The 27,672-nt window shown below is 39.0% G+C and overlaps 1 protein-coding gene across 1 annotated transcript; it reads right to left on the reverse strand.

Annotated features, from left to right (window-relative positions):
• Positions 1–211: 211 nt before the first annotated feature.
• EEF1E1 (eukaryotic translation elongation factor 1 epsilon 1) lies at positions 212–27,608 on the reverse strand. Its single transcript, XM_050940334.1, has 4 exons — positions 27,462–27,608; positions 22,501–22,701; positions 10,956–11,051; positions 212–903 (listed from the first exon to the last, which is right to left on the reverse strand). The coding sequence occupies exons 1-4, from the start codon at positions 27,561–27,563 to the stop codon at positions 763–765; spliced, it is 540 nt and encodes a 179-aa protein (XP_050796291.1). The 5' UTR covers positions 27,564–27,608; the 3' UTR covers positions 212–762.
• Positions 27,609–27,672: the final 64 nt, after the last annotated feature.

The following is a 27,672-nucleotide window of genomic DNA, read 5'->3' on the forward strand; positions in this document are numbered from 1 at the left end:
ATAAGTAGGAAACATACCTGCATGTTATGCAAAAAATACCACAACTCGGAAATCCTATTTCTGGCTTATGGAACTTTTCCCGTAAGTGGGAATTTGCATAAGTCGGGTCTGGCGTAACCCAGAGAGCGTCTGTATTTGAGTTCAGATATTTTAACTTTTAATTTTATACCAAACAATATTTTAAGAAATAAAAGTATCACAACCAAATTAAGACAGGACTTTTAAAATAAATTTATTAGATCACATAAATATTGTTTGCAACTGATACATTATTTGTTCCCTTTTTCATGTCCCTGGCACACAATATAGCTCTTACCATAATATTTACAAAACTAGTGTAAACATCCATGGAAAATAAAATGAAAATAATGAAGTGCTAAGTATGTAGTAGGTCAATAAATAGCAAAATGGAGTGAATATTGAAGGACAAGTTGTTCATTTATCTTATATTAAAGATTCAGCTATTACATGGGTAAAAGAATAGTTCACTTAAAAAAATAATTTAAGAAGATTAAAACTTGATTCTTGATTCCCATTTTTCACTACTGTTGCATTTTAACAAAAACTATACCATTCTTTTATGCAGTTCAAAACTTAAATGATAGTTATTCAACGCAATTTTATTACTTTAGGCATCATCTGTTTTGGTTCACATAAGGAAGGTTATACATCTATGCTTACAAGTTAGTGGTTTTGAAATCTAGACAACAGTTCCCATTTTTTCAATTCCCAATCATCCTTCCAATATGGCACGGAAGACCCCTAATGGGGATTAGTATAGAGTCTATTCTTCATGAAGACGATATTAGACAGATGTTGCCTGATACCTGGATAATGCTGAATGTGATTAAACCAGCGAGACACATTAAGGTATTTCTCCTTCTCCTGCACTGTAAGCTCAGCCTAAAGAAGGGAAGAAATACAAGATGTTAAATAATCATATCCTATTAACAGAGAAACATATGATAAGTTACAGGAATAAAAAGTAGTTTTATAAAGTCAGTTCTTAAATAGGATGAAAAATTATGACAGTCTAGCAGTGCAGTCCACTGATTTTATATTTTTTGGTTGTGGAGTTTTAAAACCATATGTTAGCTTTATGGAAGTCTGAAGATTTTCAACCATAATTTGCATAATTCAACATAAAACAGAACTGGAGGCTCAACTGTATGGGTTTAAAGCAGAGATTACAAAGCATACAGGCCTGGTTCTTGTTCCAGTACCTCTAGGAAAGTGAAGAAAGGCTGGAATTTTGCATGTTTAGCAAGAGATTACTATATAGTATCCTTAGGAAAAGTTCTGAAAGACATACAAGTAATCTTCACTGTTGAGCTCCAGTCTAGGAAGCTGTCTGTTGAACTGCAGTCTTGCATCTCAGGCCAAATGCCTCGTTTACATTTTTAAAAAGCAGTACTGAACAGACGGATGGACTGTTTCCAAGTATATTCAAGACAGAAATGAATTAAAGGTATGCTTCTAATTTTTTTACCGTTTGATCTAAGAGCGTCAGCAATAGTTGCTGGGTGTGGTTCAACAACTCTAGAAAAGTCCGTAAATGCAACTGTCACATGCAACAGTAACTTATTTTCTTTAGATGTACTCAGATTACTAGTATCCAGGACACAAGTGGCATCATTCAAATCGTCACAACCAAAAGCTATAGACTGAGGATCTGTCCACATTAGAAATATAACCATGAATTAGTAGGATTGTCTGCCATGGTTAGAAGTGCATATGTGTAGTAATCTGCACCCTGGAACTAGCCCCTAGTGCAGTTGTGATGAAGTAGCACAGAATGATGTCCTGGGGAGAGAGCTGGCCAGTAAGAGGGGGCTCAGAATCCACGTGACAGAGCCCTGTGCGGATACAAGTTTATATCTGTGAATAGGAACTGGTATCCGCTGAACTGCAGGGCTCTCTCGGGAACCGCAGTGGTGAAAGGAGCAGAACATGGGGCTGCCAATCCCAGGAGCCAGCGCCCCATGCTGGCAGCTTCTCCTGTGAGGCTGTACCACCCTCAGCCCCATTCTCTGATGCATCTGTACAGACCCCAGACAGGAGAGACAGTCATGCAGACAGCTGCGTGGAAGGAATGGGGCAGTACAGCCAAACGGGAGGAACTGCCAGTGCAGGCTCCTGGGAGTGACGGCCTCACATTCTTTCCTTTCGCCACTGCAATTCCCAGGAGAGCCCTTCAGTTCAGTGAATACTGATTTGCATCCAAGCAGAGATGACAGGGAACTGGGGAAAAAGCTGTTGGAGAAGGAGGAGAACAGAGATATGAGCCAGCGGATTGACAGAAGCCTGGGTAGGAAGGGAGGTGATAAAAGGAAAGAAGAACAGGAGACTAAAGTAAGGGATTCGGAAGTGAGAAGGAAAAGCAAGAAAGTTTTCATGTCAGAACCATTGGGGGAGGGGGGGAAGAAGACCTGGGTATGTGAACAGGCAGACACTGTTAAGAGAGGGGAAGTAGAATGAAACTCTCTCTCTGGTACATCTGTAGATTTTATCAAGGGGAAAAAAAACCTGAAAGGAAATATAATTGATGAAGGGAAAAAAAAACCAAAAACAAAAAGCTGTGTTTGATGAAAACAGATCCTGAAAACTAAACAAGAAGCCACCCACAAAAGATCTAAAGCGTATGAACAGAGAGAATGACTGTTTGAACATCTATTGAAGGAATACAGTTCAAAGATGCCTAACGGGCAAGTGAGGACCGCTAGGGCCTGCTTGTGGATAAAAATCAGTGAAAACACATACAGCCACAAGAACATCAAATCTAAGGAACACTTCAAGTCAAAGAGAAGCAGGAAACAGGACTGCAAGAGTGGAGAGGGAGTTACCACCAAGGAAAGGAAAAGTTGATTCTCCTCTGAAGTGACACAGTATATTGTTCTCTCCTGTTCTTGTTAACAATACACTTGGTACTAACTGCACAGTGTATACAAGCTCACAAAGGTTAATGAGTTGGTAACCTACAGTTTATTATTATAAGTAGCAAGTCATTGGTAATGTTCTATATTATTTATGCTCCTGGTATAATTTTTGGGGTTTCCTTACAAAGTTCTAAAGAATTAAAATTATCCCTTTTGTCTTGGTTTGTGCCTCTGCCTCTCCTTTCAATTAGTATAGCCTTGCCTAGCCAGGTCACCACAAACGTTCAACATTTTTAAAGCGTTTTCAAGTAAAGACCTTAGGGTTATTGGAATAATCTAGCTGTGAACATAAATTAACTGGCCATGGGAAGATGAAACTAGAAGGAGCTTCCAGGACCATTATGCTGACTTTACGTCCTCCCTCCTTGGTGCTTGTGTAGTTGCGAACAGGATTTATTTGTGACCAGCCCATCAGTAAACATCTTAATAATGAACAGCTTTAAAAGCTGCCTCAATGTATGTCTGAAGACTGGAGTAGACACACAGCCAATCCAGGATGAGGACTACAGAGGTGAGCTTTACTCCACTTCTGCATTTGACTGCAACCAAGAATTATGCAATGTAAACAAGAAACTGGCCCAAGATTCTCGATGAAATCTAATTACCATTACATTTTCTTTGAAGCCAAAGGCACGGAAGAGGCACTGAAATTCTGACTGTACTGCTGATTCTTCACTGTCTATCCTCCTTTCAGTAGGATTAGGATTTCTCTACAATCGTCCCATTACTCTCTCTCTCTATATATATATTATATATTTTTTTTAAAATTACCCTTCCTAGAACCTCTATTGAAAGCTTAATTTCCAGCATGCTTTACAAATGCTCTGTTCCCCCTCCACATCCTTCCATATTAACTGACCTACTCATGAGGCACTTGAAAATTGATTAAGCCCAGAAAGGTAGACAGCAATCTACTACAAAGGGACCAAAGAAGATCTTCAGCTGAACCTGCCATATCAGACTATATATGCACATACAGACAGAAGCTTGTTTTCTTCTTTCAATCTCTGAATAAAAATTAGGTGTGCGAGAGTGACATCTATTCATTCTAAAAATCCTTTAAAATATAGTGACCAGAACAATCAGTTCAATTCACTAACTACGCATAATGCTTCCTTTGTTTAATGAGTTTTAAATCCACAGCATATTGTGATAGTTTTTTCACCTTGTGTGTCCAGCAAATTTAAGGCAGTTTAACACAAAAACCTTTTAATTTTTGTGCACTTTCAATTGCATTTCCATCCAAAAAGAGCTTTACACAAATTGAAAGTAACAAATGAGTCATCTAGTAAATAAAGAATGATTCATTCACCATTTTCTAACATAATAGAAAATTGAAAATTAAGTATCTGAATAAATGTAGATTAAGCTATATAACTGCTAACAAATGTTTGCTGAGCTACTGTATCCTCCTGGTTAGCAAACAAAGAGCCGATTTTTGTGTAAAGGCTATACTTTAATTGCAAAGCAACATGTTTTAATGGTTACCAACCAATTAAAAAAAACAATCAACCTCTCTGAAGAAGATAACTAAAAAATACAAATGGAAAACATGATTAAAGTTGATGATTTAAATCAATCCATGCTGGCCAGAGCATATGTGAGTACTATGCTAGAGGAACGTTCCAGTGGGATATTACTGTATCTGAAGATATGCCCTCATAGCATCTGAAGACTGATTGTTCCAAGTTTAGTTTAGAGCTGGAAGCCACATGGAAGATTGTCAACTCCAACTTGCTGGATAATAGGAGCAAAGAGGGAAAAAGAAGGGATAATTCTGAATAGTTTCAGTAGCTAGAGTCTTCATCTCGTAACAGTCAACTTTTGGGATTGCAAGTGTTGGCTGTAACATGTACATTTCCGCCATAGTACTCTATCATAGAGCCGTACTGCACAGAACTGGAGTAAGAGATGCAAAGATAAGAGGGCATGGGGATAGTAAAAATACCAGAGGTTGAATGGGGTGGGATAGGAGTAGGGAAGAAGAGTAGAAAAGAGAACATTTCCTCTTCACAATATTGATTTTCCAGAACTGCTTTGCTGAATTATTGTAACTCTGAACTAAGCCAAGCACATCTAAGAGCCCAATAGCCCTTTCAGCTGCTTGAAAACAAGTAGATTTTGCAGCATCACTTACAGCAGACACCACTCTTCTCTAGATAGAGGAACTCACTTGCCAGAAAGCAAACATACTATTGCCACTATATTTCTGCAAAAAATTCAGCAATTCAAACTCTAATCCCCTTTTCTGGTCCATTCCAATTACGTTGAAACTTAATTAGCAAGCTCGTCTCCTACTGGTGCAGAAAGGTGAAATCAGCTCTGCATACCGCAACTGACATCACTGTTAGAAGTACACAAACACTTACATAAGAACCCATTTTTTCTGCTACACTAGAAAATTAAATCAGCATTATCCACGTAGAAAAGAACAAAATTGGTAAGAGAAAAAATTTAGCTTTTTAGAGACCTGACAAACCAAAAAGTGAAAGCTATTAAAAGCAGAATAGAATGGTCTTAATTAAAATACCCTGTAAAACTGCCTGAAGTTCCTCATATACTGGGCACTCAATGACATGCATAGAAAAGACGCCACTGATCCCATATGGTTGTCCTAAATATTCAGTGTAGTTTGACACTGGTACCCAATATAAAGAGCAGCACAATTTACAAAGCAATGAAGAGTATGGCAAGAGCAATGTGTATACCACACTGAGGCCTTACAAAATTCAGTATTTAAAATATAAAACGTACTGGAACATTCTGGAGTAAACTATGGTATTTTAGTAGCAGCACGGCAGTTAAAATATGTCCTTTTTTAGTAAAAATCTACTTTTAATGTGGAAGACTGGGCCCTAAAATATGGAATTACACTGAAATTTAGCTGACAATGGGCCTAAGATTCTCTCACACCAGTAACTCCCAGATTTGAATAATTATTTTTGATTTACAAAAGTGAAAAAGCAGGAGAATTAGTTCTACTAGGGGCTGTTTAGCAGAGTGAAAAAACAGAAGGCAAAAATATCTATTCTGAAAACGAAACCCTTTTTGTACTCTTAAAAAAAAAAGGGCAAGATATTTTACCTTATTTACATAATGTACTCTGCTGGTGCAGTATATTAAAAAAGCATTTTGTGGCATGCTCTAGTTTTTACTCAGATCATAACTCTTATGTTAATTGCTTAGAGATCATCTCCACGGCATTTTTACAACATTTTGTTATAGATGGCTATATTCTGTATTTCCTCATTAAATTAGAGAATTCCCTCAAGTTAAGAAAAGCTGCTGTTCTGCGATTAAAATAATTATCTGCTATTTAAGCAATTTTAATAGCAAACAAACAGCCACTCAATTTAAGGATTTTTTTAAAGGAGGAAAACCCTTGATATTTCTATGCAGAGCTGATGAAGGCTCACCAAAGTAGTTATTATACAATGAGCCTAGAATGAGTCTTTAAAAGGACTATAAATTACATTCTTCAAAGGGTATATAACTTCAATGGCACTGTCAGGGGCGGCTCTAGGGATTTTGCCGCCCCAAGCATGGCAGGCAGGCTGCCCTCGGGGGTTTGTCTGCAGAGGGTCTGCTGGTCCCGCGGCTTTGGCGGACCTCCCACAGGCATGTCTGCAGGAGAGCCTTCGAAGCCACGGGACCAGCAGACCCTCCGCAGGCAAACCACCGAGGGCAGCCTGCCTGCCGCCCTCCTGGCGCTGGCAGAGCGCCACCCCAGCGGCTTGCCGCCCCAAGCACGCGCTTGGCGTGCTGGGGCCTGGAGCTGCCCCGAGCACTGTGGTTATAGAGAAATTCTCACCCTCTAAACTCTGTGGGCAAGAGTCTCACCAAGTTGTTTACATACCGAACCCTTTAGCATAAGGATATCATGAGAGCTCAAACACTTGTACAAATTTAAAAGTGCTTAGAAAAAACAGAGGGAATGGTGGTGGTGGTGGAGGGGGAGGCGAATAACAACTTGACAGTATCTTACTGGTATGGCTTGATAAGACACCTGACAAATTTAGCAATACTTTGATTAAAAAAATGCGATATCAACTTCAAGTCAGATCCTGCAGCAAATTCAGCAAGACTATGCTTCATAGAGAGCCACTACATGCAACAGTAAGGATTTATAGGCTCCGGCCCCTAGCTTTAAATAGTATTTGTTATAACAGAATACAGAAGTAAAGGAAAAATGGTAACTATGTGTTATGGCTATTTTATCTCTTTTTTAATTAAAAGTCACAGAGTCATCAAGGGCAAAAGTCATGGTGATCAGTAAAACATCAAGAATCATTAACGTAGTTTTGTATCCCCAAATAACATTTATTTCCCTGTTTTGTGTAAATAGATGTTAAAGAGTATTAGCAAATAATTTCAGCTCAATATTAAGACAAGATGGAAGTTTATTAATGGACATTGAATAAAATATTGTTCAAAATATGAACAATAAATGCTGGATAAGTAGTTCAAATATTAATGAACTTGAATTGGGAACTGATTTTTCCTTCTTATACTAAGTTTTTCAGCCAGTCTTAAGTTGGGGACTTGCATGTAAGAAGGCCACCTTCCCAGTTTATTAGATAGAATTCATATTAGAATAATTTATTTGATCTGAACTTGTTTATGTTTGACATGAACCTGATACTCTGATTGAAACTTTTATAGTTTTATTTTTGGTTAGACAGAAAATTCTATGTTAAGTTCAGAGGTCGTTTATTGTGTGATGTATTTTCTTATTTTTATTTTTTCATTATGGGTGATTAATGCAGTTTATGAACTGGGAGAGTAATCTTAAGTCTATATCTTTATCTCAGGAAACACTATGATGTTAAATAGAACTAAGCAGATATTTTACTGATTAGTCCCCAAATGTCCTCATATAGCATAAGCACCTCAGTTCTAATTTACAGTGTAGATATAAAGGTTGTTTCCACATCAGAGACAATTTTAGTAAAACTAATAACCTATGGAGGAATTAAAGTTTACTGAAAGCTCATTGACTGTCCTTTTTGTACCCCAGCAGTACTGCTAAACTTCTGTTTTCTCTGGAACCCATGATTTAACTTGTCAGCTCTACTCTATTTTTCACCATATTCATCTACCCCCACAAAATGTACTCAAAAAATGTCTAAAATCATGAACTCATGACTCCCATGTAAAAAACATAGTCGTACACAGGATTGGAAGAGACTTCTTGGCTCAGAGAGTGAGGGGATATCAAACTCTTCACATAAATGCACCATGTGGCCAATTTTATAAACTCAGATTCTGCAGAACCCAAGATTTTATTTATATGTCAGTTTCTAAACTTCCTGGTTGCAAAGATAATTTTTAATATGTTAAATGAAAGTAAAAAGATGATGTATAGTTTTCACTGGTTTGCTAACAGCCTGAAAATGGCAGATGCGAACACCACTTTCTTCATTCACCTGATTGTAGTGTTAACTCTACAATAATTTGAACACTAATATTAAACTGTTTAATTACTGACTGTGTTAGCAAATAGGGAGATGGGAGGAAATTGGAAATTATTGCCCATGGGGAATTGCAAAGTGAAGAAAAAAAAAGGAAAATGAACAAAGGCACAGGGAAACGGAAGAGGAAGGGAGAATATGAAGCAAAAGCAAAAAGAGTAGAAGTATCAGCAGTGTTAAAAACAAGCATTTTCCCAATGAATAGAGGTTGAATGCAACAAAAAGTTTTTTTGGTTTTCCTTATTTATTAAAAAGTTTGATTTCTTCACAATAGTCATACTCTGCTCTTAATCTTTGTACTAACCTACCACTGACAGTGAGAGATCAACTGTTTACTGGCAGTATGTAATCTGAGGCAGTATTGTGCAATCCGATTCTTTTAACAAATTTCTGGGTGGAGGGAGGGAGAAGAAGGGCAACTCCTTTGTCCTCCTCCCATCCTTATTTCTGCAGCCAAGAAAGGAAAGAGCTTGGAACTGTTCTCTCTTTGGGGGGAGAGGAGGAAGGGCAGGCAGATCAGCTCCTTTTCCAGCAGGCAGAAGGGGCTGGAAATGGGAAGAAAGAAAATCTTCAAAATTTCTCACGGCCTACTAGCCAATACAGATCCCAAAAGGTGGCCCACAAGATAGGTCCCAGAAGCAGTACTGCATTAAGAAGCGCAGCACCTCCCTCCCTGAAATTTGAGTAGGGCAATGTCATCCCAGGTACTCCCCTACTTCAAAAAACAAACACCCCCTCCCACATAAAGTTTTCAAGTTATCATCTGTCATTTTAAATTTAAGTACTGACATCTGGCTATAGCCATAAGGCTACAATATTCAAAACAATTTGTTCTTTGTTGCACCTAGATTTCCTCCTTATTTGTATCAGGTCTGGGATAACTACCCCACTATTTGCACTTTCTACTTTTTGAGATAGGAAATCTTCCAAGAAATTTAAAAACATTTTTAGACATCAATATTATTCTACATACTTTTCCCAACCAATATATGGATGGTTGAAGTCACAGTCCAGGAGAATCAACTCATTTGTTTTTACCACCTATTCTATTTCCCTAAGCAATAACAGGTATCTTTTCCTCTTGATTAGATGGTCAATTCTGGAGCAAACTCTGAATTTAAACATGCTTGATTTTCTTCATCTAATTTTTAACTGTACTATTTCACTTGTATTCTTACATCTTCTGTTACTAAATCCTTCATACGCTACATAAAAGGTAACCAATCTTAATAACATAATCATACAATAGATTACTAATATTCTAAGATCACCTTTTTTCACACAATTAATTCCAAGTCAACTGATTATCTACTCTTAACATTTTAATAAAATCATTCAAGATAGAACCCCTTTCATTTACTTCCTTAATCCTGTCTCTTATTTTCATTCCTGGACATTTCTACAGATTGCAATTAAATTTACTCTGAATCAGGGACAAGATTATTTTTCTAAAAGCAGTACATTTTATAGTGGTACTGGCTAATCTATCTTGTTGCCCTATCCCTTTTCCTCATAGTGGTTTTTCTGAAAAATAATTATCTGTACTTTCTACTTTAGAACTTTGACTAATCCCATCCAGATTTATCCCCAGGAAGTTAGAACCCATTTTCTGTAGCAACATTAATTCTTTATAGCATAGGAAGTATCAAAAACCGCCACCTCAGACAGTGATTTACCTCCATGATACTACTCCTTCCTTCCTCTCACTACCAGAAGAATCTTGATTTTGCCATATCTTTATGCCTTCTGACTCCGAAGTGAGCTACAACTCTTCCTAACATTGTACTTCTAGCTACATAAAATAATCTATCTAAAAAAGAATCCAAGGATTTGTCTCCTGCATTTCATGGACTCTGTGTAACAATTCTGGTTCTTGCTTCTTGCAAGCAGCAGTTCTCCATCCTAAATTCACTGTTCTTTTTATCATCATGTATGATCAAGTCTTAACCTCAAATCCTGAAGCCTGAGCACTCTTTTCTCAAAAAAAAAAAAAAAAAAAAATAAAAAAAAAATAAAAAAATTCGTCGCCACGTTTGTACACCCTTCTAGCATTTAGCTTATCTTCACCTGCATCTTCTTGGACCAGGTATCACTTCACCAACGTTATCAAGATCAAGGTTTTGCCTTAATTTTTTGTCACTAAGTTCTTCCAGTTTTATCCATTTGTTTCCTCCTCCAATTCTGTGAATGGTAATGATACAAACTTTTGCCACCAAGTTAGAATAGTCAGGAAATAAAAGGCACATACAGTGTCCTTATATTGCATTATATAAAGGAAATTTTTAAATCTCTTTATCCAAATACTATAGATATGACATTCCCTTTGCCTGTTCCACAGCTAAGTACCACTATAAAAAGGGAGCCACATTTTAAGGCAAATTAAATCTAACACTTGCACAAAATTCTGCCCTTTTAGAATGTTAATTACAGAATGGAAAAAGTAGTATTTCTACTTAGCTAGCAATCTTCTAAAGCAAGGAATGTTTATTACTCACATGCATTAATGATTATGACTGTTATAACAGAAAAGTAATTAAATATTACTTACTATGATGTGATGTAGCCCATAGTACATTAAAATATCTGCTAAAGTCAGGTTGTTTCTAGCAAGGTAGACTTTGTCTTCAAGGTATAAGTTAAGATCCTAAAATAAATTAAATAAATAAATAAATAAAAGAATTACGAAGTCAATACAATAGCAGCTGGACAGAATATTAATGCAACTGATGATATATCCCCCATAGAACTAAAATGCTTGAAAAACTGCCTCTTAGGTCAATTTATATCAGTTAATAAATTGTCAGCCAGTCACAATAGCTGAAGCGGTCTCAATTATTCTCAAACAGAAAAGACTTTGTTAGGAAGAGTTGGGGTATGTCTACACTATGAAATTAGGTCGATTTAACAGAAGTCGATTTTTTAGTAATCGATTTGATAGTCAAATGTGTGTCTCCCTACTAAAGTGCATTAAGTTGGTGGTGTGCGTTCACAGTACCAAGGCTAGCGTCGACTTTCAGAGCATTGCACTGTGGTAGTTATCTCACAGTTCCCACAGTCTCTACCACCCACTGGAATGCTGGGTTGATGGGGCAAAAACATTGTCACAGGTGGTTCTGGGTACATGTCGTCAGGCTCCCCTTCCTCCCTCCATGAAACAAACGGCAAAAAAATTGCTTATCGCCTTTTTTCCTGGATTATCCGTCCAGACGACATACCGCAGCAAGCATGCAGCCTGCTCAGCTCACTGTCACTGTACGTCTCCTGGGTGCTGCTGGCAGACACAGTACTACACAGCAGCATCCCCTTGCCTTGCCTTGCCGATGGCAGACTGCAATATGACTGCTAACCGTCGTCATCGTCCTGTGAGTGCTCCTGGCCGACCTCGGTTAGGTTGGTCGGGGGCGCCTGAGCAGACATGGGTGCTCCTGGCCAGCCTTGGTGAGGTCGGTCGGGGGTGCCTGTACAAAAATGGGAATGACTCCAGGTCATTCTCTTCTTTAAGTTTCATCTAATGGAGATTCAGTCCTGCCTGGAATATCAGGCCAGCTGGAGGCTTCTGCCCCAGGCTGCTCTCCCAGTCAGCAGCAGTGCGCAGTCGCACTACCCCAGCCTACTCCTTGCTCCCATGGCTTATGAAGCCTGGACAGTAGTAAGGAGCAGTTCAACTATAGACTGAGCAAGTGCATAATGGTGGTAGAATGTGCCTTTGGACATCTAAAAGCTTGTTGGCACGCAGTTTACTGACTTAGTTAGACCTCAGTGAAACCAATATTCCCATCATTATTACTGCTTGCTGTGTGCTCCACAATATCTGTGAGAATAAGGGGGAGATGTTTATGGTGGGGTGGGAGGTTGAGGCAAATTGCCTGGCAGCTGGTTATGTGCAGCCAGACACCAGGGGGGTTAGAAGAGCACAGTAGGGCGTGCTGTGCATCAGAGAAGCTTTGAAAACCAGTTTCATCACTGGCCAGGCTACAGTGTGCAAGTTCGGTTTGTTTCTCCTTGATGAAAACCCGCCCCTTGGTTCACTCTACTTCTCTGTAAGCCAACCGCCCTCCCCTCCCCACTGTGATCACTGCTTGCAGAGGCAATAAAGGCATTGTTGTTTCAAATTCATGCATTCTTTATTAATTCATCACACAAATGGGGGGATAACTGCCAAGGTAGCCCGGGAGGGGTGGCGGAGGAGGGAAGCACAGGGGTAGGGTAGTTGTAGGGGCACCCCCTAGAATGGCATGCAGTTCATCACAGAAGCAGTATGTCTGGGGCTCTGATCCGGAGTGGCCGTTTGCCTCTCTGGTTCTTTGGTAAGCTTGCCTGAGCTCCTTAAGTTTCACGCGGCACTGCTGTGGGTCCCTGTTATAACCTCTGTCCTTCATGCCCTTGGAGATTTTTTCAAATATTCTGGCATTTCATCTTTTGGAATGGAGTTCGCATAGCACGGATTCATCTCCCCATACAACGATCAGATGCAGTACTTCCCGTTCAATCCATGCTGGAGCTCATTCCTGTCTACCTGGCCAGTGCATCTGAGTTGAGAGTGCTGTCCAGAGCGGTCACAATGGAGCACTCTGGGATAGCTCCTGGAGGCCAATACCATCGAATTGCATCCACACTACCCCAAATTCGACCCAGCAGGGTCAATTTCAGCGCTAATCTCCTCGTTGAGGAGTACAGAAATCGATTTTAAGAGCCCTTTAAGTCAACAAAAAAGGCTTTGTCATGTGGACGGGTGCAGGGTTAAATCAATCTAATGCTGCTAAATTTGACCTAAACTCATAGTGTAGACCAGGGCTTGAAATTGAAAAGTGATTCAGCTGGGTAAGCCCAGCTAACCCCCAAAATAAATAATAAAACCCTAAAAAACTCCATATGACAGTCTGTAAATGTACAATTAAAAGGATCCAGCTAGTTCCCCCACAGAATATGATCCTTCTTATCGCTAATCACTCACTCCACTTGCATCATCCATCCAATTTTAACTTTCTTTGTTCTGTAATGGAAATATGCAGCTGGTTGTATATTTTACTGATTTCATATCTATTGTTTGTAAGATGCGCAAAGACTGTGAAAGAAATATAACTCCAAAGTACAATCAATCATCTAAGAATTCTGTAAATTCTCAAAGTCATGTATTGGTGGAGTAGAAGAATATTTTTAAGATTATAATTTGGAATTTTTATTTTTAAGGTGCAAAAATTTTGTAAAGACAACACAGGTTTTTTGGATGTTAGACAGACTCCACTGAAACACGCTTTCAAACTTAACTCAGTTTTTTTTGTTTGGGAATCTCCCAGATTATTAATTATTGTTAACATTTTAAATGGTATTGATATATAGAATCTATAAAAGGAGAGCTCTGCCTCAATATTTTATGAAGCTCACAAAAGTGTTTCCCCTCTCCCACAGATTTTAGCAAGTCCACATGAGGGGTTGTAAGAATGGGTACTGAGTGGGGGAGTTGTACTTAGTTGGGATTTGGGGATAGTGAATAGAGGATGGGGAAATTTATTCACAGTGAAAAAGTTCTATATCTAGAGAATTCCAAGTATCCGAAGCTTAATACACATAAACCACCTTGCTTTTCTTTGTCCTTCTCCATGTCTCCCAGCCCCCAGCACCTCATCCTTTTCATTCCTCTCTTGTATCCCATCTCGTTCTCTGCCTTCTTCCCATCTCTCACCAGTCTTCTGCTCCCCTCCCCTGTATCCAATTCCCCACTCCACTAAACAAGACAAGAAAAGCCAAATAGCAAACAAGAGATGGGGCAGAGGTGGAGGAACAAACTGAAAAGTCTTTAAATTTGTATGTGTCTCTTCTAAACACTATAGGAAAATGCCCAGTTTTGCAGTTCCTCTTGAGTCTGGGAGCTTTCTGACCTTGTTCCTCTGCTAGGCTGAGGCAGGAAGAGTGTGAAGACATGTACACTGCTTCCTCTCCTCCATATGTTTCTTCCTGTCTTCCTGTGCCACCTCCCTCTAGACCTACTGAAAGGAGAAAATTCAAGACCCTATACTCTGATTCTAAGATAGATGGGATGTTCACCCAATCACTTACTTGTTACACATCTTTTCAATACTCCTGGTACCCACCCCACCAAAACCAGGAAAGCTCTTCTCCTTTATAAGACCAACAAAACAACAACATTTTCAAAAAGTCAAAGACTTTTAAAAAAACACAGCTTTACAACATCTTTTCTGATGTTTCCAAGTTTCTCTAAAAAACGTATGCTGGCATGATATGTGGAATATTCCTTTTCAGGCAGACTGGCTGCTTTTTGAGGAAATTTGGGGCAAGGGGAATGGAACTGATCATCCGCTTTATAATTAAAAATTAGCTTCAGCATTAACTATAGAGCATCTCCATAATCCATTTTTTCGGGAATACTACAGCACAAAAACTACTAAAATAGTGAGAATTTACAAGCCATTTGATATTACATTTGAAGAATTTGGCAAACTTTGACTTCATTATGCCAATTTACTATTTCTATCAACCTCTTCTTGACTGTCTTCTGCACTTTTGCAATTGTTGAATGTCCTCTGTTTTGATTTCTATTTATACAGTAAATCAGGGAAAATGTTAACCCCTACACAGTTAAAACTGTAGGTCACTTGCTCCTAGCTATATAGCTTTTTTTTTATTTAGACTATTTGCTGCCTTGTTCATATTATTTAGCTCTCAAATTACTTTAAATATCAAGAGGGGCAACAACGGTATTATAGAAATTGTTTAGTCACACAAAAATGTGAAAGCTAATTCAGTGTTAAGGGAAAAGGCTTGCAGAGCTAATCTGTAAATCAATTTACTAAAGGACTACATATCACCTTGCATAAAAATATATTAATAATCAGTCTCCAACCGACATTTTTTGTTGTGTCACTTACTAAATGCAGCTTTATCATAACAAAATAACTAAACCTATGCTGAATTCGATCAGAATACCAGAGACTCAGTCCTAGCTGTCTCCCCCCAATATTTTTCCACATCCTGCATAAAATTATAAAATCTTCATTGTGCAAATTAAAAGCTAAATATCTAATACCATCCATGATATAATCACACTGTTTTTACTTGTACTTCAGTGAACAAAATTTCATCAGAAAAGTTATTATATACTTACTGCATTGTTTTCGGCATTGGAAATTTTTCTAAAAGGCAGACGCCACGAGTTTGTGTAAAAAACAGTTATGCACACACAGTACAGCTTACATGTTAGGAATGGTAAGATAAGATCATAAAAAAAGTTTGCTCCTTAGTTACATTACTGAGCAAGTTCGCTTAATGTTATACATCCAAATATTCATAACATTTCAAAAATACTTCACTTTTATAAAATCTAAAAATTGACACTGAGTTTACTTTGAAAAATTCTAGAATTTGGGACACTGGATGGAATAAAAATGATGAGTTACTTCAGCAACTGGAATTGGATCAGTATGCTTTATTCTTAGAGGAACAAGGGTTAACTTTTTCCCCCTGTGCTTTGGCTATCATGACAGGATTCCTACTTGGTAATATAATATTTAAGATTATATTATGAAGCAGTAGCTTATGCTACTTCTATAATGCTCCAGTATAAGCTGAGATTGTTTGTTATTTTCTGAATACTTTAGGAGTGTTCAGTTCATTTCCTGCATCATGGACTACTATAAGGATTCCCATGGATGAATTTTATATGGAAACTATAAAATGTCTGGTATTCTACAGATATGTCTACACTGCAATTAAAAATTCCTCAGGTCCTGGGGATCTTAGTCAAACTAATAACCTAAAAAATATGACAGATGAGCTCCCAGAGTGGACTGATTTAAATCAAATGATTTAAAATCAGCAAGCAGAAAACACAGATTTAAGCCAAGGTTAACTTATTGATTCTCATTGGCTGGTAACCATTAAAACATAGTTTTCCAATCAAAATACAGCCTTTACACTAAATTTGCTGCTTCTTTTTAATAACCAGGGTATACTACATTTATACAAATTTAAATATATATATAGTGTAACTCACATTTACTCAGATTATTTTTCACATTTTTATTGTTAGAAAATGGAGAACGATGCATTTCTTATTTACTAGATCAAGGGTAGGCAAACTTATTGGCCCGAGGGTCGCATCGAGTTTCGTAAATTGTAAGGAAGGCTGGTTAGGGGAGGGGATCATGGCCCAGCCTCCACCTATCTGCGCTGCCTCCCCCCCCCCCCAGGACTCCTGCCCCATCCAACCCCCCCCATTCCCTGACGGCCCCTCTGGGACCCCTGCCCCATCCACACACCCCCACTCCCAGTCCCCTAACTGCCCCCAGACCCCCACCACCCCCTCCTCTCATTCCTGACAGCTCCCCCCCTCCCCAGGACCCCTGCCCCATCCAACCACCCCTTCTCCCTGTCTCCTGACTGTCCCTGGAACCCCTGCCTCTGACAGCCCCCTGCTGCCCCATCCAACTCCCCCTCCTTCCTGACTGCCCCCCAGGACCCCTGTCCCCATTCAACTCTCTGTTTCCCTCCCGACCACCACCCCAAACTCCCCTGCCTTCTTTCCACTGCCTCTGCTCCCTGCCCCCTTACTGCGCTGCCTGGAGCACCAGTGGCTGGCAGTGCTACAGTTGTGCTGCCACCACCACCACACAGCACAGAGCACCAGGTCAGGCTAGGCTCTGCAGCTGAGCTGCCCCAGGAGCTCACAGCCCTGGTACCCTGTGTATTTTTCTAACCTCTCCATATACACAAGTGCTGTAGTTGCCACAAGGATGTTATTTGCTTGTAAATGGATAGGAAGGTGGTCCATGTTATGAAAAAAAATTAAAAACCCTATTCAAGGCAATGCAAATAACAAGATGTTTTGATGCTATGCAGGAGTTCTATTCCAAAAAGGTAGAAAGATCAGTTTGGGTATTCTATACATTTTCTTCTCAACAAGACCTTTGTTTCAGAATCTCTTAACAAGCACTAAACAGTTTTGTTACTGAGGTTTTACAGAATTGTAGCATCTCATTTGAGAGCCAACTAGAGGCAGCCTAGTTTACAGCAGAGGTGACTGAACTGCTTTTGGCACATGAAACACACAACTCATTACAAATTGCAGCTTTAGGCTGCTATTGTCCCAAGACTGCCACTATGCATTCCAGATACATTGTAAAACCACAATCTCAGACTTGCCTGCCTACTTTAGTTTTTATCCCATATTCCCTTTTGGCACAGGATACTTATCTACCTCAGTACTAGGCTGTCTCTTGTTCCAACTATAAACTCACGGTGGCAAGAGGAACAAATAGAAGCAAAGAAATAACTACTGCTCTGTAGGAACATTTCTACAGAGGCAGTATTTCATGCAGTATTGTTTCAGCAAGAACTCTGGCCATCTATCACCAGATATAAATGAGTATCTCCAGGAAAATTGCTATCATTGGTTAAAATTAAGTGCTGAGACTCTTCTTCCTCTCCCAACATCTACTTTATAGTACTAGCAGTGAAGTTTTTATTTTGTTTGGAAACAATTTACATACAATATTGAAATATAAAATGTGTAAGAATTTCTCTTTCCCACACTACCACTGCTGCTACGATCAAAACTGTGACGTGAAAGTTGTCAGATAGGGCCTGTTTTTTATAACTCTGGTCTAAGACTGCTTTTGTGTCCAGAATTTAGATCATTTAATACTTAAGTACCTGATTTACAGACATAAAATGGTACTTTGATATCCAATTGTCAAGCAATTATGCCTGCTGCACTGTGGAAACCTGGTTATGGCCAAGTTGAAAAATCTGCCTTTTAATCTGTATTCCAAAAGAGCAAGAAAATTAAAATAAAAAGTACAGATTTACATTCATGTTGTCTTAGACTAAACTGAAAAGGAAAGTTTCCAAGTTTCCAGCAAAGGGAAAGTGTGTATGGTTAGCAGACATAACATAGTATACCAGCTGAAAGGAGTTGTAAAGCCGCGATTCTAGTATTCACAATGTAAATATACAGCAAAACCCAGCAATCAGAGTACTTTCTGCAAACCATAACCAAGACTGAATAAATGTAGTAATAGTGACAGAATTTGTAAATATCTACTTCTTATATTTACAGCTAAGAGAAGAGCCTATAACCTGACATATTAATTTTACTTATTTTTTAAAAACAGATTTAAAACAGATTCACTTTCCAAAGCAATGATAATCAAGCATGCCTTATAGTGAAACCATTTTGCTCCCCACAACTGTGGCCATTTTATTGATGTTGTGATGATGTATGCCATAATGCTTTATAACTAGAGTATGTTTTATGCTACATGTGCCATGTAACATATCTCTGTAAACGTTATGGTTTACTGAATCTATTCATCCTATTTGTACACATATATCATTTCTATACTTGAAGTTATGAATACTGGCTGTATACTTGCTTGATTTCTAAGTAAGCTTTGTAAGGCATTTGATCAGCTTCTTTAGAAAGGAATTTACAAAGTTAAGTACACAATAAAGAAGCACTTAAGGAACAATGCATCTTGGAATACTCCAATCCACACAGAAATCTTCCTAGAGACATACAAGATACCATGTGGGCAATGGCTTCTGCCTGTAGAAACTGTGAGTCATGTATGGACACATGATTTGCCCAGGTGACTCCAGAACTCCATCTTGGAGCTGGACTTTGCATAGGAGAGAAGAGGGGGGTCTCCACCCACAAGAGAAAGTCTATTTAAGCCCATGGGAGACCCCTCCATTTGGTCTTCAGCAGGCTAAAGAGAGCGCCTCTCCACCTCTAAAGATACCTGAAAGAAACTGGAACAAAAGACAATACCTACAGGGGGTGTGAGTGATTTCTGGACCCAGACTAGTCTGTAAAAGGAAGCTTACTGGAACTGGTGAGGTGTTATTTGTATTCAGTTTCTTAGACATAGACTTGTGTGTTCTATTTTATTTTACTTGGCAATTCACTTTGTACTGTCTGTTTCTACTTGGAATCACTTAAATCCTACTTTATATATTTAATAAAATCATTTTTACTTATTAATTAACCCAGAGTATGTATTAATACCGCGGGGTGGCGGCAGGCAAATAGCTGTGCATCTCTATCAGTGTTATAGAGGGCGAATGGATTTGGGTTTAGACACCACTGGGAGTTGGGCATCTGAGTGTTAAAGATAGGAACACTTCTGTAAGTTGCTTTTAGTCAAGCCTACAGCTGTTAGGGGACGTGGTTCAGAGCTGGGTCTGGGTTTGCAGCAGGCTAGCGAGTCTGGCTCAAACCAGGCAGGGCACTGAAGTCCTAAGCTGACAGGGCAGGAAAGCAGCGGCAGAAGTAGTCTTGGCACATTAGGTGGCAGCTCCCAAGAGGGTTTCTGTGAGCAAACCTGTCACAGATGTTATTAAATATTTATATTTCAGTAAGACCAAGTTGTCCCAGTCATAATCATGGACCCCTCTGTTCTGGGCGCTGAGCAATCACACAAGACAAGATCCTCACCCCAACGAGTTTACAATCTAAGGCAGTAATCCTTGCTCTGTGCAGATGATCCCATATACGAGCACAGACACACAGTGAACTCAGCAGGGTTCTGCCCATATGAAGAAGCCCGCATAAACAGGTGGTCAAAAAACATTAAGTGTTTTCCATGAAAACTTCTGAACAAAACAAAATTATAATGTTCAAAAATTTTCATTGAAAAGTTTTCCTTCTTTTATTTTAAACAAATGAAAAATGTTTCACTTTTTTGTTCCTGAAACCTGGGTCTCCCTGCATATCCCAGGGTGTCCTAACCACTGGGCATGTGTATGTGGAACTGCCAACAAATCGGGGGTGGGATGGGGTGGGGGGGGTGTCGTGTCATAAACAGATGGTTAAGGGTTAATGTCTCTTTTACCTGTAAAGGGTTAACTAGCTAGTAAACCTGGAACACCTGACCAGAGGACCAATCAGGAGACAAGATACTTTCAAATCTCGGTGGAGGGAAGCCTTTGTCTGTGCTTTTTGGGTTTTTTCTTTGTTCTCTCTGGGTTCTGAGAGGGATCGGACATGTATACAAGACTCTCCAATTTTCTGAAACAGCCTCTTCTGTTCAATTTAGTAAGTACCAGTTAGAAAGGCGGTTTAGTCTTTTGATTGTTTTCTTTATTTGCAAATGTGTGTTTTGCTGGAAGGATTGTATCTCTTTTTGCTGCAACTTGTATTTGTGCTGGGGGGAGGATTCTCTCTAGTATCTATAAGCTGAAAGACCCTGTAACATTTTCCATCATGATTTTACAGAGACAATTTTTACTTTTTTTTTCCCTTTCTTTTATTAAAAAGCTTTTCTTTTTAAGAACCTGATTGATTTTTTTTATTCTGGTGTAAGACCCAAGGGGAGGGGGTCTGCACTCACCGGGGAATTGGTGGGGGAAAGGAGAGAAGGGGGGAGGAAAATCCTGATTTCTCTCTGTGTTAGGATTACTGTCTCTCTCTCAGGGACAGTCTGGGAGGGGGAGAGAAGGGGGGGCGGAAGGTGAATTTCCTCTCTGTTTTAAGATTCAAGGACTTGAATCACAGGGATCTCCCAGTGTTACCCAGGGAGGGGAGAATCTGGGAGGAAGAAAGGAGGGGGGAATGGTTTATTTCCCTTTGTTGTGAGATTCAAGGGGTTTTGGGTCTTGGGGTCCCCAGGGAAGGTTTTGGGGGCCAGAAAGTGTCCCAAAACACTATATTTTTGGGTGGTGGCAGCTCTATCATTTCTAAGCTAGTAATTAAGCTTAGAGGTGTCTATGCAGGTACCCCATCTTTTGGACGCTAAGGTTCAGAGTGGAGAATCATACCTTGACAGGAGGGAGAGGACGAGAGGAGGGGCGCGGAAGAGAAGAGTTATTCACCCAGTTCTACCCACAAGTTTTTTGATTCACTGAATTAAAGAAACCCCCCCAGAATTTCCAAGAAAATACAAATTTTCCATGAAAATGTTTCCTCCAAAAAGCTATTTTTCCTTCAGAAAGTTTTATATAAAGTTTTAACCAGATCTCAGAGTCCCTGAGCCCTGGCTCCAGCCTGAGCCCAGAAGTCTACACTACAGTGAAATAGGTCTGCAACCTGACCCCCACAAGAGTCAGCTGGCATGGGCCAGTCATGAGTTTTTAATTGCAGTGTAGATACAGCTGTAGAATACTAGACATTTTGTACTTTCTATATAATTTTAAAGAAGTTCTCTTTCTTCAAATTTAAAATGTTTCTATAATTTTATATGGAATTTCAGTGCCATGTTGTACACTTTTAATAATAAAATTAGGCCTCTTCAACCTCCTACCCTGATATGATAGTTAAAATTAAACTACTTTTGACATTTTTGATGAAAGGATCCAAGAAGTCTGAAGAAGCAAATGGAAAGGATTTTAGTTTCATTTTAACTGGGTAAAACTTAATGGTACCCGTCCCCCTCCCAATCACAGCTTCTGAAATTAAGGGAGAACAATTTTTTAAGTCTAGGGCAGTGAGGAACAGTCAATAAAAATTCCATACATTAGTAGTTTATAAATATGAAAACATGAGTTTATGGAAATTTCCCTCTATGCTTTCACTCATGCCTTCTGATATGTGAGATGATGATATTAACTCATCTTGGCATTCATCCATTTATCCAATCAACATAATATCTAGACTTGAAGTAGATCCCGCCTTGTTACTGAAGCAAAGAGTCGTTCTCAATAAAAATAAAACAGAGTGCAGGCCGATTTACATATATTGGGATTTCAGTAGTAGCTTAACGACGTGAGAAAACTGTAGCCTTTCTGGATTTAGAAGAGACTAAATAGTTAAACACTCTCTGAACTTTAGAGGCACAATTACATTCTCTCTCCGTTACATTCTTACATATTAAGTTTTTACAGTAGAGCAGAAGGCTTGCTTTATGTATTCTATAGTTAAAACCATTTCATTAAGTTTCAGGTTGTGTTTTCAATAAAGTGAAAAATGGCAACAAATTTAATGGCAAATGATTTGAGATTGTCAATATCTACCCATTTCTATTATAAAAGTAAATACACGTATGAACATGAATATACTGTCCCCAACACAACAGCTTTAGTGTCCAGTCACTCCAAAATTCAATATTCTGGTGGTAAAACAATTAAGTTATCCTTACCTTCAGAATTATTCTTATATCTTCTTTATTAGAATGTCCAGCTATTTGAGTTACTCTGTATTCTAACCACTGCTGAACTATTGCTTTCTCTTCTGCAGTACTTCCAAGCAGCTGTTCTTTCTTAGCTTGTTTGACTAGATGGGTAGCTATAGTAGTCAATCCTGTTAGACTGGGACCATTGTTTGTTTGAAGAACTGGAATCTAGAAGAAAACAAATACCATGTAAGTTTGTCATGTTCAAAGGTTAGTCTTTGTTAAATAACCTCACTATATGGTATCCCAATATGTTCACTTTTAATTAAGCAATTAAAAATATTAATGCTAAGAATAATACTTCACATGGAAAATATTTAAATTATTCTTAACCCTTGGGTTGATTTTTTTTTTGAGTTTCCATTTTAGGTAAAAAAAAGATATACATGCAAGACAGAACATAGACATAGGGTATTTCTAGTTCAATATAACCAACCCATGCCAAAATGAGAGAGAGCATCAGAATAAGAACTATCGTCTACCAGAAATCTTCATAGGTAGCCTTTGATACATATTTTCAAGCGTAAAAATAAAACTTCAAACTATAGAATCAGCAAACATCCAGCTTTTCTGGACAGACACAAATAAATCATACCTGTCAGACTTTTTCAATGCTTATTCTAAATAACTGCTTAATGATTGTGAATGTTGTGACTTTACACAGTTAGGTGTAGGAACATAACTCTAGAAGACAGATAACTAGAGTTATACAAGTCTAGTGACTGACTAAGTTACTGGGAGGAAGTTGTTTCAGGAGCAACAGCAAATGTGTTGTTTCACCTTAAAAAAAAATTCTGCATTGCACTTCTCCATGCTTAGGGTTTAGCTACAGCTTAGTGTTAAATTTTAAAAATCTTATAGTAGTGAAATTACTTCGGTTTTTTTTGTGATACCTTTTAAATATAGCACATGTTCTCTGTTCCTGTGAACTCCTATACAAATAATTGTCAAGTTGTTCAACCACCTCCTGAAGAGACTTTGCCAGGTAACTGTAACAGCAAATGCTGCTCCAAGAGGAGAAAAGGAGATACAAATGCTGTATCAATCTTTACCCATGCTAAGGAAGTCTGAGCACAGTTCAACTAGTAACAGTGGAAACTAAGAGACTCACACTTCACAAGCACCCTGTGTTTCCAATAGTGTGCCAGTGAATTAAGCTAATTTGGAATAAGGCACACATGGAGTTAATCAGGAACAGCTAAATCCGAAATAACTCCCAGTGTAGAAAAACCCTTAATTAATCTGTAACCTCCTTTTTGTTTTGTGAAGCTCATTTTGATGTAAACTGTTCTGTGCCTTCACCTGGACTCTGTAGCCTCCATATTGAATTGAAAAATTTTTGCACCAAGCAGAGGGATAACAATGGAGGTTCGATAAAACCTGATGACCTCTCATTCAAATAGAATCACCCTAGACCAGTGGTTCCTAAACTTGTTTCGCCGCTCGTCAGGGAAATCCCCTGGTGGGCCGGGCTGGTTTGTTTACCTGCCATGTCCACAGGTCCAGGCCAATGGGAGCTGCTGGAAGCGGCGCGGACTGAGGGATGTACTAACTGCTGCTTCTAGCAGCTCCCATTGGCCTGGAGCAGCGAACCACGGCCACTGGGAGCTGCGATCGGCCGAACCTGCAGACGCAGCAGGTAAACAAACCAGCCCGGCCCGCCAGGGGCTTTACCTGCACAAGCGGCGGAACAAGTTTGGGAACCACTACCAAAGAGCTGGCTACAGCCTACAGAAAAACAGTTCTCCCAGGTGGGTTGGTAACCAATAAACAAGTCACTTGATGGGGGTTTGAAGCTGACCTGCAAACTATAAAAGGACAAAGTCTGCCCTGTACAACTCTTTCTCAGTTACCAGAGTGAGAAGGCAAGAATGAATAGAGGAGAAAAGGGGAGCAGCAGAACCATGGACTCTCTATACAGATGCTGATCAAATTACAAAAGTTGAGTCCATATTTACCAAATTCAATAAAATATGAGCTATAGAAGTCAAACCTACTGTTGTCTAATTCTAAGTACTGTCCTCATCACTGTAATACAACCACCAATTTAATGATGAAAACCATTAAACTGGACAAGAACAAATTTCACACCAAAACGATTTCCTGGCTTTGTATTAAACTTTATCATAATCACTGAAAACATACATAATGAAAAAGTTAGCAGACCTTTATGTATAGTTGTACTTCAAATTGTAAAAAGAAAAATTACCTATTTTATTCATCTGAGTACCCTGAAAGTACAAAATGTAATAGGCATATAGTATCTGAAATATATTCAAAACTATTACAGTTAACTTTTCTGATCCTAAAAATGATTGATATTCCTAGAGAAGTCATCCATGACTATATTAATTTAGTTTAAGATCCCAAACCAAATTTAATCTTGTTATGTGTACAACTTTTAAAACCAAGAAAATTTCTAAACATAAAACATTTTCTTCTAATTATTAAGGCAGTATTATAGAAAATGGAAAACTGGCTTCAGTTCTTAATACCAGTCTTCCATACTGCCAGTGCCATAAACTATATCACTTTAGGCTGTACGTGCGGGCAATTGTTTTAAAGGAAATCAGTAATGTACTGTGAATTAACTCTTTGGTTTTACTTGACAAGACAGACAACCATTCTGTCCATGCATGACTTTCAACAGTGGATAAGTATAGTGCACAATATTCTTTGAAGTCATCCAGTAAGAAACTGATTGGACTATGATGGCACTACAGAAAGCATGCAGTGGAGCACCCATTTCTCTCCACAAGACCTTGCCTCTCATTGGGAACTTGAATTATCATTAAGTATCTTAAACAGAATAAAGGCATTAGACAGCATGTATTCTAATTATTAAACCAGATCATAAACCTAAGAATTATGTTGCTATTTTCATAACAGAAACCCAAACTTTAAAAAGCGTAAGGGCCAATCAAACAAACAGAATCTCAGTGTCCCCTGTAGATATCCCGCTCAGCAGTAACCAGCAGTTAGTTCTTCTCTTGCAAAAAGAAAAGAAAAAGAAATGTACTACAGCTAAACTTGAGACTTTTTAAAAAATCATGTAGAAAATGAACATTGATCTAATTAAACAAGACTTCAGAATATTGACTGAAATATCACAAATGTCCAACTATTCAGAAGCAGAAGAATCAAGTTATATTTCAAAAATGGTTCATAAAGATTGTATGCTAAATACTGTTGGCATTTAAGCATTAAGCATATTTCCAGAGAGTCTAAACTAATTCCTGATCTAATTTAAAAAGGGCATCAAACATCTAGTTTTTCCAGTGATAACAGATGCCCTGATGTACTTATTTCCTTCCAATTTTATGAAGTTAATGATCTCATGTTCATTGTCACACAGCCAATATTCAAAGTACAATAGATATTCAACAAGGAATTTTCTGCAGTATGTTACTACTTTTAGCTATTGGATACTATCAGATCTCCAGGATCTGAATTAAGGACAGACTACTTTCCTCATTGTTACACATAATTATGCTTTGGAACACCATGAATTTTGTTGATTGCCTCCTAATGCCAAAATAGAATAGATTTCTAATTATAGGAATCAAAATTCAATGCTGAGTATTACTACTGAACAATTAAAAACCTCTTCAGCAAACAAATGCATGGTACACAAATGTATATTGAGGTAAACACTGAGAAGCAAAGGATTACACAAATGTGCATTCAGAGTACCTCAGTGGCAGTACCACTGTACTCATCAACAAGCGTGTGGCAACAACTACTTGCTTACAGCAGTACTGAGCCAGGAAGTAAAAACTGATAAAGGTTACCATGTAGAGAAGATAGAATGAATCAATTATGCCAACCCTAAATACAAAATATTTTGTACTGCATACCTGATAAAATAGTATACCAAAAAATTCAGAGGTAAACCAGGAAAATAGATACACATTAATAAGAAAATATAATAAAGATTCATCTTGTGCATCTGGCTGATCTAGTTTGAACTGAATGATTTCAAAGCTGCCAGAAGCAAAGCTGAACATACCATAGTCTTAAAACATAATGCTGAAAACACAAGCTACCTCTTCCCTATTCCGGTATTATAAATAAAATGCTACTTTCTTCATTGGGTTGATCAACAAATCTAGAGAACATGGTATGTTTCCAAGAAAAGGAAAATAATATCATTTTACAATAACTCAAAGGCCTGAGCATAAAGGGCAGGCAAAGTTGGGAAGAATGAAATTAATATGAAAGTGTTTTGGGACAGATTTCATGTTACTTTGATTTTATATTGGCAAGCCCATTTGTTATTGTGACGGCTCTGTGTCTGCGGAAGTCATGGACTCTGTGACTTTTCCCAACGTCCGTGACTTCTGCAGCGGCCTCCTCAGGTGGCCCCTGGGATAGCCACACCTGTGGCTGCTGGAGCGGCTCTGCAGCCAGCCCCATCACTGCTGCAGCTGGGGCGGCCCCCGGGCAGCCAGAGCAGCCGCTGCTGGGGCAGTCCGCGGGCAGTTGGTGGCACTGGCCCCAGGACGCCCCTCCAGCAGTCCTCCAGGGTGTACCCTCCCTAGTAGCTCCTCCCCCGGCTGATTTAGTCATGGGTATTTATAGTACAAGTCATGGACAGGTTACAGACCTCTGAATTTTTGTTTATTGCCTGTGACCTGTCCATGACTTTTACTAAAAATACCTGTGACTAAATCACAGCCTTAATTTCAGGTGGCCCCATGCAATATTCGCCTTGCAAATGTGCTTCCCACAGTTATGCACTATTTTTATAGTTCAACATTAAGGGGGAAGTGTCTGTTGCATTTTAGGTTTCGTCTAGGTCTACACTGGTAGCGCTCGTCAAAGGGAGAGGGAGGAGCGCGAGGAGACAGGACGAGCGCGAGGACGGCCCGTTTGTTGCGCGCGCACATTCCCGAGTGGGTCCCCCGTTTTCCCCTCGCATCCTTCACCTTCCGCTCCTCCAGGGCACCGTACTTGTTCTCTTCCTTCAGCCCCAGGAGCTTCTCTAACAAAATCAGCTCCTCCGGCCCGGGCCCCGCCGCAGCTGCCATAGTTGGAGACAACCCACCCGGGAAAGGAAGAGGAAGAAGGACGAATCTCTCAAAACTAACAACCTCCAGCACGATTGGACAGAGCTGCCCCACCTCCTAAGTAACGTCT

Source organism: Gopherus flavomarginatus, chromosome 2 (genome assembly GCF_025201925.1).
Source record: "Gopherus flavomarginatus isolate rGopFla2 chromosome 2, rGopFla2.mat.asm, whole genome shotgun sequence".
In the NCBI taxonomy this organism is placed as follows: Eukaryota; Metazoa; Chordata; order Testudines; family Testudinidae; genus Gopherus; species Gopherus flavomarginatus.

Coding starts and splice junctions, on each gene's coding strand:
- EEF1E1 (XM_050940334.1), bottom strand. CDS start 27,563: ATGGCAGCTGCGGCGGGGCCCGGGCCGGAGGAGCTGATTTTGTTAGAG. Junction 22,702..27,461: donor GTGCCCTGGAGGAGCGGAAG/GTGAAGGATGCG, acceptor GTTTTCTTCTAG/ATTCCAGTTCTTCAAACAAA. Junction 11,052..22,500: donor ATATAAGAATAATTCTGAAG/GTAAGGATAACT, acceptor AATTTATTTTAG/GATCTTAACTTATACCTTGA.